Source organism: Sceloporus occidentalis, unplaced genomic scaffold (genome assembly GCF_023333645.1).
Source record: "Sceloporus occidentalis isolate IW3139 unplaced genomic scaffold, rSceOcc1.0.p SCAF_13, whole genome shotgun sequence".
Taxonomy (NCBI): domain Eukaryota; kingdom Metazoa; phylum Chordata; class Lepidosauria; order Squamata; family Phrynosomatidae; genus Sceloporus; species Sceloporus occidentalis.
In genome coordinates this window covers 2058233-2072606 of record NW_028316993.1, presented here as the reverse complement: position 1 = coordinate 2072606, position 14374 = coordinate 2058233, and the positions used below count along the sequence as shown (strand labels likewise).

At 41.1% G+C, this 14374-nt stretch overlaps 1 protein-coding gene across 1 annotated transcript; it reads left to right on the top strand.

The window, feature by feature from the left end:
- Positions 1-83: 83 nt before the first annotated feature.
- On the top strand, positions 84-11576 carry DMAC2 (distal membrane arm assembly component 2). The gene is made up of 6 exons (XM_089478933.1): positions 84-141; positions 2341-2531; positions 3752-3832; positions 4291-4433; positions 7060-7222; positions 8912-11576. Exons 1-6 carry the CDS (start codon positions 124-126, stop codon positions 9114-9116), a joined length of 801 nt encoding a protein of 266 aa, XP_089335059.1. The 5' UTR covers positions 84-123; the 3' UTR covers positions 9117-11576.
- Positions 11577-14374: the final 2798 nt, after the last annotated feature.

The following is a 14374-nucleotide window of genomic DNA, read 5'->3' as shown; positions in this document are numbered from 1 at the left end:
AGGGCAGCCTGCCGGCTTCAAGCGCAGCCACTGCGCAGCCTCAGAATGCTGGGCGCATGCGTAGTGGCACCGCAGGCCGTCCCGGCCCCAGCTCTGGCCCGAACGTCACATGACCTGTCCAAGATGGCTGCGCCCATGTTGGTAAATGTCCTTTTGGGGTTTTGTTTGTCTTTTGGCCTCTAGGAGAGAAAGGAGAGGATTTGAAGGGGTTTTTTTTAGTGCCCTTGGAGAGCAAGAAGGGTATTTCTAGGGGGCGAGGGAGGTTTTGGTGGGATTCCAGTGGTTATAATGTGGGGAAAGAGACCCCTTTTGTGTTACTTGTGCTTTATGTCCCTAGATCTGCATGTCCCAAATATCCCTCTCTGAGGCTTCTCTTGGCTTGTTCCTTTCTCTCTTTTTTTATCCCAGTAATCAGTTTTATTAGAACATCAGCCAAAAGTACAAGGCTAGACACATACTGAAGTTTAGATGTTTCCTCCTTTCTATATTAGAAGATGCAGAGTGAATAAGAGTCCTGTAAGAAAGGGAAGTAAGCAAAGCACAGGTGCCCTGAGTTCTTATTCTGTATTTTATTTCACTGTTAATGCTTTCTTCATAAGACTCATGTTTCCAATATAATAAAGAAATATGTTCATGAGGTTTCTATTGAGTTAAAAATAAGCAAGAATTCCCTTTTCTAGTAACAGTCCTTTAAAATGTGTGCCTGTAGAATCAGCATTTGCATGTGCATCAAAAAGGTGTCTCTCTGCTTGCTTCACTTGGATGGCTTTAAAGTGAACACCCATTTTGCCTCTGATTTCTGTGGAAGCACTTGGTGCAAGAACAGGTTTCTCTTTTGGAAGGTTACTCATACTCAAGGAAGAAGGTACCACAACAGAAGGACAACGAATGGCATGTTGCCCCGGTGTTGGTTTAATACCAAAACATGCTGGATCTTGTTCCCTTTCTTGCAGCCTTCGCTGCATATGCATATTGGCTTGTTTCAGAGGGAAATAAAACAGACTAAGCAGAGTCCTGTTGCTGGTGGTGTTGGGAAGCCTTCACCTGGTTAGGCACACTTTTATTTTTGAAGAGGAGGAGTAAAACATATAGTAATTTAAGAGTTTATTAGAGTAATTTAAGAGTCTATGCATCTGAGGAAGTAGTGGACTGAAGTCTACTCAAGCTCATGCTGCCAGTTTCTTTCTTTCAGTGAGGTCCAAAACACACTGCAGAAACAAGTTATAACACACTTTGAGGCTGCTTTAACTGCCCTGGCTTAATGCTAGGGAATCCAGGGAATTGTAGTTTATTGTTGCACCAAAGCTCTCCTTGACAGAGAAGGGGAAATGTCTCACAAAACTACAGTTCCCAGAATTCCCCCAGCATTGAGCCAGGGCAGTTAAAGCGGTCCCAAACTGGATTATTTCTGCAGTATGTTCTGGACCTACATCTTTTGGGAAGACAGAAAGGGTGAGGAAAGTTAATTGGGTCCATTTGAAGACCTAGCCATGTTAGTCTGGAAAATCAGGATGCAAAGGGATCTTGTAGCACCATTGAGACTCAGGTCCAAAACACACTGTAGAAATCATCCAGTTTGAGACCACTTTTACTGCCCTGGCTCAATGCTAGGGAATTCTGGGAACTGTAGTTTTGTGAGACATTTAACCTTCTCTGTCAGAGAGCTCTGGTGCCACAATAAACTACAATTCTCAGGATTCCCTTGGAGAGCCAGGGCAGTGAAAGTGCTCTCAAACTGGATGATTTCTGCATTTGAGAACAAGTCCAAGAATGTGGTACATATATTTGATGATTGTGGAGATAGTGCCAGGCTTCCAATAAAGCTGACCTTAGAATTTTGGCAGTTCAGTAGATGTGCATTTCTGGATTAATTTTCCTTAAAAGCTCCATGTAGAGAGGGATGTTGGTTGAGTTCAAAGAGACTCAAGCATGGTGTTTGCTGTGCAACTGGGAATGCTGACCAGTTGGTGGTGCTGTAATATCATAAGGCAATGCTTTAGTAAAGTTCTTCTGCAATTATACTGTACCCTTTATATAATCTCCATTGGGTCAGCCATGTTAGTCTGTTACGGTAAAAACTGCAAAGAATGCTTTGGGACCTTAACCTTCTCTGGACGTGTTCCAGCTTGTCAATATCCTCCTTGAACTGCAGTGCCTAGAACTGGACACAGTATACCAAATGAGGTCTGACCAAAGCAGAACAGAGCATCACTACTAATTCCCTTGATCTGGATACTATATTCCTGTTGATGCAACCCAGATGCATTGCCACTTTTTTCTGGTGTGGGCTCCTGTTCCTGAAAACCTAACCACCTTCCCATTGTCTTCTTCTTTCCCCAGCTCCGCCATTGCAGAGGTGTTGCCTCATTGTTGTACTCCAGTTCTCGGTATAATAGCAGTTCAACTGGCTCCACTGCTAAACCTCTAAAAATAGGTATCCTTCAGTATCTCTGCGACCGCTTTTATGATGTTGAAACCTTTGTAGACGTCGGCCATAAGCTAAAGAAGTGGAATATACAAAGAAAGAACAGGTATGAGTACCTTTAGTGTTTCTTTTCTTCCCCCCACAATTTCTAGATCTTAAAATGGTAGATAAAACCCTCCATTGTGGCAAAACAGGTATGTTCCTTCAAGCAGAAAAGTTCTCACATCTCTGTTTGGAAAAAAGTGAACTTCTCTTATGAATGTGTTGTGGAAAGCACAAGGGAACAGACACTTTTCCTGTGTAGTCTCACCTGAAATATCGTATGTGAACAGGGCACCTCAGCTGGACTGGTACTTTGTTTCTTTTTAGCCCTCTTCTCAGCTTCTGCAGTATTTTCTCCTGTCCCCCCCCCCCCTTTTCAACTGTAAACCAACCCAGTACTTGGAAAAGAAACTCTTTTTGTACTGCAGCTTCCAGAATTCCCAGTGGCCCAGTGCTGATTGAGGAATTCTGGAAGTTGTAGTCTTTAAAAAAGTAATGTTTCCAGTCTAATTTAGGAGGCGGCTCCTCAAGTGCTTATACTACAAAACTTGAAATTTCCCCAGGAGTCCATCCTGGCTAGAGAATTTTGGGAGTTATAGTCCTGAAAAAAATTCAGTACTCTGTCCAACATGAAGTAGAAATGGAACTGGAAGCTCGGTTGTGTCAAAATATAGGAAAAGTCCTGCTTCATTGGATCAAGATCTGAACCCTTTCCAACAGTGGCTAGAGAGAGACCTTTGGTAAACTTTCGAGTAGAGTATGAAAGGGTGTTTGCTCTACCATGGTGCCTTGGAGAGTTAGGGGCTGTGCAGACCGGCATCTTTAGCCGGCCTGGGGAAGGAGTTGGGACATGCCCCGACACTACTCCAGGCTGGCGTGATGCCACATACTGCAACACATGGTGCACGGTGTCACAGCACTCCTCTGGTGCTGAACCAAGATGACACAATGCTAAAGGGATAAAGCAGCGGCTATAGTGCCCTTTCCAGGATGCAAAAAGGAGCTAGGAATTGTAGTTTGTTGTGGTACCGGAGCTCTCTGACATAGAAGGCTAAATGTCTCACAAAACCTCAGTTCCCAGAATTCCATGGCATTCAGCCATGGCAGTTAAAGTAGTGTCAACTGGATCTTTCCTGCTGTGTGGATGCAGCCTAAGTTTCTTGATTCAAAACCAACTGTATCACTTTTAGCAGGTTAAAAGGTAAGATACAAAATCTTGTTAATAAAATGAGTTTCCAGTCTTCTCAAAGAGGTTTCCACCTCAATTGTATTTGTCTAATTCAGTGCTTGTGTTGAAGTCTGCCAGCGCTTTGGTGATGAAGTTGGAGCAGCTGTCTTTGCATTAAATCTGAAGGGAAGAATCAGGTATGTAATGCACACTCTGGCTGAAGTGTTCTTTGTGGGGCTGATTTGTGGATCATTTGAGAGAACACAGTTCTCTGGAATTCATCTTCCTTTTTTATCCCGTTTTTGTAGCCTAGGACTGTTAAAAGAAAACCGTCACTAGTTTTGATTAATATTTTCCTTTCTTGCTCCTCAGAGCCTTTAAATTATTTGGGAGCTGTCTTCAGAAATTTGATGGAAGGTTAAGAGTATTTTAAATACATACATACGGTCTGTGAAAAAAACCCAACATCCATATTCTGTAACAAGAAGAGTCTAAATCTGCAGTCTGAATATAGTAGGTTAATGAAGTAGTGTCTCTCTCTCGCTCTCACACACACATAGACTTTTTCTTATATATGTGGCTTAAACTATATTGTGAAACATTATATACGTTGCTGTGGAGTTGTAAAAATATATATGTATCTATTTTGTTTTAGGGCCCAGGGTCAAAATGACTGGTACCAGGATAGTATCATAAATTGGAAAAACAACCTGAATTTCCAAGAATCTAAAGAAGTCCTCCTGGAGGCAGTGGATCTCAGTGGTTCCATCATCAACTACAATGGTCTTGATAACCTAGGTAAGATATTGGGCTCTAGTTAGGCCCATGATTATTATGTATGACTTTATAGTGTCAGGAGAATTTTCATACCAAAGCTTGAAAAGGTACTCCAGCTCTCAGAGTTACCCAGCCAGTTAAATTTAACTCTACCCAAAATGATCACACATTATTCCTTCAATAACGCAGTCACCTTAAAAAGAAAAGACCAAAAATGTTTGTTGATGGACCACATAATGATTCTTTTTCAGTTACTGATGAAATAAAAGGAGATCAAACTGCAGCAAATATGATGAATTTTTTTTTAGTTCTCTTCTAGCCATAATGATTCTACAAGTCAAGTGTAGGGTTTTTTGTTTTAACTACTACAGGTGAATTGATGGTTGGAGCCAATTTTTTACTGGTCCTTTAACGTTTTCTCTATTCAGAAGATGTATCCTACTGGCTTGTTTTCTTTGATGTTAACAACCAAGGCTTTCCAGTCCCAATTAATGTAGACTGGCATTATTTTCTTATGATATCATAGATATAACCAGAATAGGAAGGACAGTATTGCACAATGAATAGTACAATACCTGAAATGCTAAATAATAGAAGTACAGAACAGATATGCTATACACCTTAGGTACAACAGAAGCACAACAGGCATCTAGATAATAATACAAGCGTTATGAAGTCTATATTTGTTGTCAGTCTGCTTGAGTCTTTTGTGTATATAAATCTTTCCCCTGTAGCCCCAGAATTCTCATTTTAATGCTTATACTGTACATAGTGTATTCTGCCTCTGATTTCAGGCTTGCTAGGAACAAAATGTCTTAATAGTAACACAGTCCTCTGACTGGTCATGTCAGCGACAAGAAGTTGACCTTCTATTACAGGTTGAATAGCCCTTAACTGGAATTCCTAACTCCAAAATAGTCTGGATGGTAGATGAGATAGGGACACTTTTGCTTTCTGATAGTTCAGTGTATACAAACTTTTTTTTCATGCACAAAAAATTGTTAAAAATAGTGTATATAAAATTACCTTCATGCTATGTTTATAGTGTGAATATGAAACAGAAATGAATTTCATGTTTACACCTGGGTCCCATTTTCAAGATATCTCATTATGTAGATGCAAATATTCTACAATTCAAAAATCCAAAATACTTTTGGTTCCAAGCATTTCGGATAAGGGAGACTCAACCTGTATACTTCCATTGTATATTGTATTTGTAAAGTATATTATTTCACATGGTCTTTCCAACGCTTGCTTATGTATAATGTTGTATGATGTATTGCAATATATGTAGTTTCCATACCATAGTAGGGTGTTCTGGCTAGGTTAATACTTTGAGAGTTTGGCTGCACTGTCTTTCTATCTGTTATTTGGCCATTGACTGGCAATATTTTTGGCATATTTCATGTAGGCAAGGGCGAGGTCTGAGCGTGATCGGCTTGCTTAACGGACGGCTGGTGTGTACTCCCTGCTTGTGGGTGGGGGTGTGTAACGTTCCATAGATTGCAGTATAGTTTGCACATTTATAATGTGATAGTAGATGACTGACAAGTAAGGGAACACTGAGTGAAATGAGTTTGCAGAGAGCTGGTGGTTGGCTGAGAGTGAGCGTTAGGAGAGAGAAAGTCAAGTGGGATTATAGTATCGAAGAAGATAGTGTATCTACACTATAGTGGATACTGGTAATGTTTTAGGAAGTGTATGCTAGTTTGCAGGTGGAGCATTTCAAATTTTGGACCAAAGTGACTCCATGATTTATAATAACATGTGATCTTGCAAGAAGGAGGAATTGGAGCATGCGTTGCTCTCACCTATGGCAAACAATCAGTTTTGGTTTTCACAGAGCATCCTATAGATGAGTAGTGGGCAACTGCAGCAGCTCTAAGGATCATTTTTATACTCTGAGACCATCCAGGGACCCCATGGGCTAATGAAAAATAAAACTAAAACCCTAAAGTGGCTGGAAGTCCACTTCTGGTTCTCTCAAAAAATGATATTTTAAAAATGTTAAATGGCACAGAAAGGCCTTGCCAATTATTTTAAAAGTAGCAATATCCTGAATATGGTAACTATAATGCAACTAGCAATTAGGTACCTTTCTGTTACTTTTTAAAGTTACCTTTATAGCAGATTGTCATGACCTTGTTAACAAATGTACAATACAAGAATGTAATTATAATGCAGTACAATACAATAATATAATTATAATGTAATTATATAATTGCAGTATAATAACTATTTCAAAAGTACATTGTCATACTTGGAGGCTTCTATGAGCAGCAGTTCACCTTATTTAGGCCATCCTGAGATGTCTGTCTGGATATTCTGGAGCTGTCATGGGCTTCAGAAACATCCAGGGTGGGTGGGTGGTTCACATCTAGCTCCAAGACCATACCTTTGCTATATGATGATGGTGGTAGAGAGTGTGAATTTTCACTAACCGAAATGCATCTTTTCAGACTGGGCGAATGAAATCTATTTGCATACATTTGACTCTTTGTCCATGCTTGTAGTAACAATATTTTGGATTTGTTTGGTTTTAATTGGATATTTTGGCACACCTCACCTGGACTACTTTTGTTCTGTGCTCCTGTTGCATTTGTGGAGGGGTCACAGGCCTGTTTCCAATTCCTTTTTCTCTCTGTAGTTAAGCTGAAAGCCCTGAAGCATCTGGACCTCAGCAGGTGCCCGCATATTGATGACTGGAGCCTGAGCCGACTGCACGCCTTTGCAGACACCCTGGAGGAGCTTTCGCTGGCTGGCTGCCCCCAGATCACCGAGAGAGGGCTCGCTTGCCTCCACCATCTTCAGTGAGTGCAGCTGGTTGTGCATGTGTGTATGTCGGGTTCATTGTTGCTGCTGTATGCCTTCAAGTCATTTCAGACTAATGATGACTCTAAGATGACCCGATCATGGTATTTTCTTGGGCTGAGAGTGTGTGACTTCCCCACCCTAGTTCATGAGATCTCAAAGTGGCATAGAAGTAAGATCAGTTAGGCAGTTTAGAACTATTTTAAACAATTAGAAATAATTTAAACAGCTTAAATGCCTATTAAACATTTTAGTAAGTTAAAAGCAGGTTTTAAGAGATTAAATCAGTTTAAAACCATGTACCTAGATGTTTTGGGGAGCCAGGCTGGTGTCATGGTTTGAGTGTCAGATTACAACTCTGGACACTAGGTTCAAATCCCTGCTCGGCCATGGAAACCCGCTGGGTGACCTTGGGCAAGTCACACTCTCTCAACCTCAGAGGAAAGCAAAGGGAAAAACCCTTCTGAACCTTGCCAAAAAAATCCCCTTAGGGTTGCCATAAGTCAGAAGCAACTTGAAAGCACACAACAATATGGGTTTTTTTGAAGTAACTGTTATGCCCCCAAACTTTTAATACAGATCATTGTTTTTACTTGTCATGAGTTGGGCCTCCTAGGGGAAGGCATGCCACTGCTGAGGTGCTGCGAAAGCCTTGTCTCATGTCCTCACAAAGTGCATTGACTCACTAGTGGCACACAACTTGGGCTACGGGACATTTCCTTGGTTTGAAATCCTGAGTCACAGCGCACACCCAGATGAGCTGAGGGAGGCCCCTCCCTCCTCAACTGTCATCTCGGCCTCAGAGGGAGCCATCAGGCAGACCCAGCAACATCTTGGACTGCCTGAAGGAAGAGGCCCCTCCCTCCTCAACTGTCATCTCGGCCTCAGAGGGAGCCAGCAGGCAGACCAGCAACATCTTGGACTGCCTGAAGGATGAGACTTCTCCCTCCTTTAACTGTATTTTTATTGTATTAACGATTTTACTGTACACCGCTATGATCATCGCGGAATAGCGGTCTATAAATAAAACATATTATTATTATTATTATTGTGTCTTTCCCATTGTGATATTGGATTTTCCAATTGGGAATTCTCCTGTGGAAGTTGTTTTGCAAGGTGGCTCATGATTACCAAGTGATGCCAAATGGCAGTAGGTTCAAGAATGAGGGAATGGCAGATCAGCTTGTAGTGTCCTCGGCAACATGATTTAAAATTAAGGCTAATGAACAAAGCCTTGACTGATCGATCAAATTGACTCAAGGCAGCATTTTCTCTGTGTCTGCTCTAACCAATCGACCAACTCCACATTTCAATTGGAACTGGCCACCTCTGTTTAGTCAACCAGAAACTTTAGTTCATTGATCTAATTAAGAGCTTGAAAGGCTACGAATAGCTCTCAGATCTTTCCAGCAGAATAACCAAGTTCCTTTGTCACAAAAGAAACAGAAAAGAATATACTGTAACCTTAGAAGGCTGAACATTTTTACCTGATGTAGATTTTTGTGGCTTGAAGCCCAGTTTGTCAGATGCATCGAATAAAGAGTTGTCTGAACTCTCCTAAAATCTTTAGTTTTGCTTGCAAATTACATGAACAGTTTGCATATCCGGGTTTATCTTTCAAGAACAATTAAAAGGCAAGCATCTGGAGGGAAATGGTTTTATTAACTCATCCTCTGTTGTCTTTCCAGAAACCTGAAGTGCTTGAATGTCTCAGACCTCCCTTCTGTTAGCGAGAAAGGTTTAGTTCGGATCCTGTTGGAGGAGATGTTGCCCCAGTGTGACATTGTAGGAATGGACTATGGGGAAGATATGGACCTGCAGGTTGAAGATGCAGTGAACAGAGGGAAGGTGGAGGAGCACCAGGAAGCAGCCAGTAACCTGAAAACACATTAAATACCTGTGTGAGCAGGGAAAGCACTTTTTCGGAGAGGACATCGTCTCGTGGCCATAAGATTTTGTGGTTCCTTCCACAAAAACATTCCATTTTTTTTACCCCAAAATGTTTTCTAGGCATGGGGACATTTTTAGGCTCAGAAGGGACTTTTTCTTTAAACAAGATGTGTTTGGGAACCCTCTTCCTGATTTGTTTTTTAAATAACAGTATCTCGTAAAATGTTCCAAAAGGTTCCCACAAGTGTTCCCAAAATGCCCCCACGCCTCCTGGAAAGGTATTCAAGGGGGGAAATGTTGTTTGAATAAAATAATTTGGAGTCCACAAGAATTATCCTGCAGGCCACATACAGCCCCTGGGCAACATTTTGCTGGGCCCTTTTTCTAAAACAGGAGTGAACTCATTTTTGACCCTAATCCAGGACCTGCCATGGACTACACTAGCCTCTGAAAATAAAGCCAGAACTCCAGGTCTGGATTTTAAACACACTTTGGAGAGGCAGAGAGAGAATGAAATGCATAGACAAGGTGAGAGGAGGTGAACCTGAAGAATCACCACTCCTCTGGAAACCCTAGGTCTTCAGCCAGGAAAAAGGATTAGCGGAGAAGGAACTGAGGAGGTTCAGAAGGAGCACAGCAGCTGCCAAAACAGCTGTGGGGCTGTATGGTAACCAACCCTGTTCTAAAGTATTCCTGGACTTCACTTAATTCATTTTCCTCATGCACAGCATCATAATAAATTGAGCATTCATGGCCAGGAGTAGTATATCTTTTTCATTGTTCCTTCCCTGCTCCCTTTCATCTGCTAACACAGCAGAAGTAAAAGCTTCTGGAGGAAAACAACAACAACCACGTTTGCTCCTCCCTTGGAGAACCATTGATTTAGTAAACTAAAGTTTGAGTTGATTAACCCGGATATTAAATATCTTGAATTGTATTTGCATTTTCCTCATCGAGGGTTTAGAAAGTTTATCTAAACCAGAGGGGAAAAGCTGTAAGTAGGAAGGGTCATTTTTTGTTCCCCGCATCCTGATTTCAACATCAAAGCAAACCTGCTGGATGAGCCATAAATCTGTGTCGTCCCAATGTTTTGAAAGTCGGGCCTTTATGAGCATCTCATAATGCAATACTTAAAGGCAGCACTCCTCCCCCTCATCTCTTGGCACCTGCAACTTAGAGGTAGACTGCTTTTGAATATGGAGGCTCTGCTTAGCTATTGTGGCTCAAAAGTCAGCATTCTGAAGATGTCAGCCACAGATGCTGATGAAACATCAGGAATAAAGTCTTCTAGAACAGAGCCACAGAGCCCAAAAAAAACAACAACATGTTGAACTTTTTCTGGTGCTCAAAGGAACCCTTCCTTTGTCTTTTCTGCCTCCGGTACCCAATTTTCTGTTAAAGAAGCGATGCCCAGGAGCAAGTCTGCTTCATTCACAGAGGTATACCTGCAACCTCCATTGCACAATGGGTCTGATGAAAAGAAACCAGAACTTCATTTCCTGCTTGACCTTTTGCATAATGTATACCCATAATTGCTGCTAGTCCTGCTTATCCCGATAGATTTGTGTGTGGTTGTTTTTTTCTTAAGCCTAGAGCATCTTATTGGCTGCGGCTCCCTATCCAGAGACGGTGCCCGCCCTTTCATGCGCGCCGCCAGTTTCCATGTGGTTATGGCATGTCTCCTGCCTCGGCTCTTGTTGATGGTTCTTGGTTTCGGAGCCCCAGATGAAGAACACCTGAGCTGCGCCTTGGCAGGCTGTTGATGAAAACAGCACCGTTTTTGGGCAAGCCGGGACAAGCCTCGCAGTACCTACACACCTGTGGGATTTGCACACTTGCAGAAGAAGCCAGATGCCCAGGGGTAAAATATATATATATATATATATATTAATAATATTTATTTGTTCTAAATGCCTCAATTGCTTCATACTGAATGGAATGTTATTCATATAAATGATTAAACAAGACCTTAGTTACTCCGGTGTTGAAAGAATTCTTGGAGAAGAGGAATCCTGCATTGCTGATTCAGGGTTAAATTTAAATATTCAGAGACTATTTTTAAGGGTAGTTCTATATCTGTTTGTATAAATTGTCTTGGAAGATGGAGGCAGAGAGGCTTTTACAATGGAAGAAGGGGAGACTTGTAAGGCTCAGCCCAAAGAGTCCTGGGTTCCAATCCCTGCTCACCATATGGTAAAGTTCACCATATGGTCTTGTTTACCTTGGCCTACTTTTCAGCTTGTTGGAATAAAATAGAGCTTGTTGTGTTGTATTTTGTTGCGATTTTCTTATGAGATGCCCTACAATTGATTTTTTTTGGGGTGAAAATTAGTATATAAAGTTATGTATAAAATAGAGGAAAGATGAGATTTTAAAAAAAATTATCATGTCTTGTGTACTTATTTGCCAAAGTCAGCAAACTCTATCATCCACTTACAGTAAATATAATAAATATGACTGTGACTCTGGAGATCAGGGTTCAAATCCCCGTTCAGCCATGGAAACCCACTGGGCAACCTTGGTCAAGTCACTCTCTCTCGGCCTCAGAGGAAGGCAGTGGCAAACCTCTGAACAAATCTTGCCAAGAAATAAGGTCACCATCGGTCAGAAACACCTTGAAGGCACACAACAACTTATCTGATGCTCTTTCACACCACACTGTTATAACCCTATGATTCTAGTTTTAATTGCCATGGCTGCCTCCTGTTTAATCCTGGGATGCATAGTTTTAGGAAGGGGGACTTAAATTTCTTATCCAGAGATGTCGCCAATCTACAAACCAGAGGTTTCCGTGTGACGCAGCCATGGCAGTCAAAGTGGAATTGTAGCGCTTTGTAACTGCGTAGTGTGAAAGGGCCCCTGGTCTTTCTATGACGGAACTGATGGGTCATTTGTGATGGATGCCAACCTTGTAAAAGCAGCAGTTGACCTGAGAAGGTGGCTTTGTGTTTAGTGTTTGCAAAGGCTTTCTCTCTCTCTTTTTGCTTGTATGGCCGGAGCTTAATTTGGGCTTTGGTACGTCGCTCTGAATCTCACATGCCTTAGTGGAAGCATTCTTAGCTTTATGGCATTGGTCAGAGGAAAGTAGTTCAGGTAGAGAGCAATTGCTTCCTCTCTGTAATGAGTAATCCATTCCATAATGGACTTCTCTCCCTTCCTTCCAGGAAAGGTCTTTATAGAGTGTTTAAAATTTCATTCTCCATCATTATTTCCCTTTTTCCTATGGGCTGTTCATTTCTTACTGGAGCCCTTGCGGACTGTGTGATGCCATGGAGACATAATTGGAGGCAATCATTGTGGCAGCAAAACAAATGCATCCAATGATTTTTCAGAACCTGAAAAGGTTAGTGTTTTTGGACTACATCTCCCAGAATCCCCCAGCTGACCAAAGGTATCTTGGGCAGTGTAGCCCACAGAACTAGCTTAAGGGTCTGGCCACAATATCAACCAGCAACTGCTCCTACATAAACAGCCATCTTGTCCTAACCTTGCCAAGAAAACCCTATGATGGGTTTGCCTTAGGGTCCCCATAAATCAGAAACGACTCAGAGGAACACAACGCACACAACTTTTGGTCTAATCCGGGGAGGCTTTTTTAATGTCAAGGCACAATCTAGCACTTTCTGGACTTTCTCTATCTGCTAAAAGCCACTGAGTTCAACATGACCTCCCAGAGAGAAGAGTGGGATGAACCTAGATATCAGACTGTGTGAGAATTTACTTCCTACTGTTGTAAAAAGTAAGTGCATCTACGTGACATTTTGATCCATTGCAAAGAAGTGCACAGTTAGCATCAGTTGATGTGACTTGTTATTGCCATAATTCATCACAAAATGTCAGTTTTGCTGTCAGAAAAGTTCAAATACTTCTGTTTCCTTTCTTCTTATCTTAAGTTACATTGCTAATAAACTGCGGTTTAACAACATATCCTTGATCTTTTCCCGCTTGCCCTTTAGTGAGGATTTAACTTCCTTCTGATGCTTGCACAGAGGAAAATCCTAGTCGCGGTTGTTATAATAAAAGCTAACAATGTTTTCTTAGCATTATCTCTTAGTTTAATATATGTCAAGAGGAAAATTCCATAATCGGAGGGCAACCATGCGCCAGTAATTCATTTAATTTATATGTTCAATATAAACTCAGGAAGTTAGTCTCTGCCTCTGTGTCATCTGCATGCTTCCACTCCAATTCCTCTGTTTTTCTATACTGTCTGACTCAGACTTCTGCATAAATGGAAAGTCTATATTAATTAGCAATAGGAAATTTATTGCAGTAAAATAGTAACACGAGGCATTTCGTCACCATCGTGCGAATCATCTGACTACGTTGACTGATAGAATGTAAAATATATGTATTTGATTAGCATTTCTGAGCATTGAAAAACTTTCCTACGTTCCTATGAAAGTAAATACAGTGGGCCTTTGGTGTCTGCTGAGGTTTGGTTCCAGAATCTGTTGTGGATACCAAAATCCATGGATGCTCAAATCCAATGTTAAATATAATGGCATAGTAAAGGTATCCTTCATGGATACCAAAATCCATGGATGCTCAAATCCAATATTAAATATAATGACATAGTAAAGGTATCCTTCATGGATACCAAAATCCATGGATGATCAAGTCCCATTAAATGCAATGCCATAGTAAAACGGTGTCTCTTATATAAAATGGCAAAATTAAGGTTTGTTTTAGGGGAATTTTTTTTGGGGGGGGAAATATTTTTAATGTGTGGATAGTGGAATCTGTGGATGCAAAACGCATGGATATAGAGGGATAACTGTATAGAACATATTAAGCATTTAGTGTTTTTAAAGGTAAAATGTAAGTATATTTACCATATGTTTTTATAATATTGTATTACACATTTTTGTTTTGCATTCACTCCAAATAGTTTCTGACTCTAACCCTCACTCTTTTGTACATACTCACATAGCATTGTTGCATTTTCAACCTAAATGCTGCTCTTTTTATACCGGATGAAGGGAAGGGACCCTCTTCCCCTAACAGATTTGGAGCCTGCAAACTTGCATTTCTCTCCATGGAAGGAACAGATGCTGTATTGTCACACTTTAAAAAAGAAATTTAACGGCTGTTCCCTGACCTGTCACAACTTTTCTTATCACCTCCTCCAGTTCCTTGTGGTTCTCATAATAGAGGTGACTCAGACGTGTAACTAAATTCGGTTCTCCCTGCAACACACATACATACACACACCTCTACCTACTACGCCACACTCAGTTCTGTTTTTACTTTCCTGCTTT

Bases quoted from the DNA above. Each gene is read 5' to 3' on its own strand.
- DMAC2 (XM_089478933.1), top strand. The intron at 2,532-3,751 runs GTATGAGTACCT...TGTCTAATTCAG, and splicing joins AATATACAAAGAAAGAACAG to TGCTTGTGTTGAAGTCTGCC. The intron at 4,434-7,059 runs GTAAGATATTGG...TTCTCTCTGTAG, and splicing joins CAATGGTCTTGATAACCTAG to TTAAGCTGAAAGCCCTGAAG.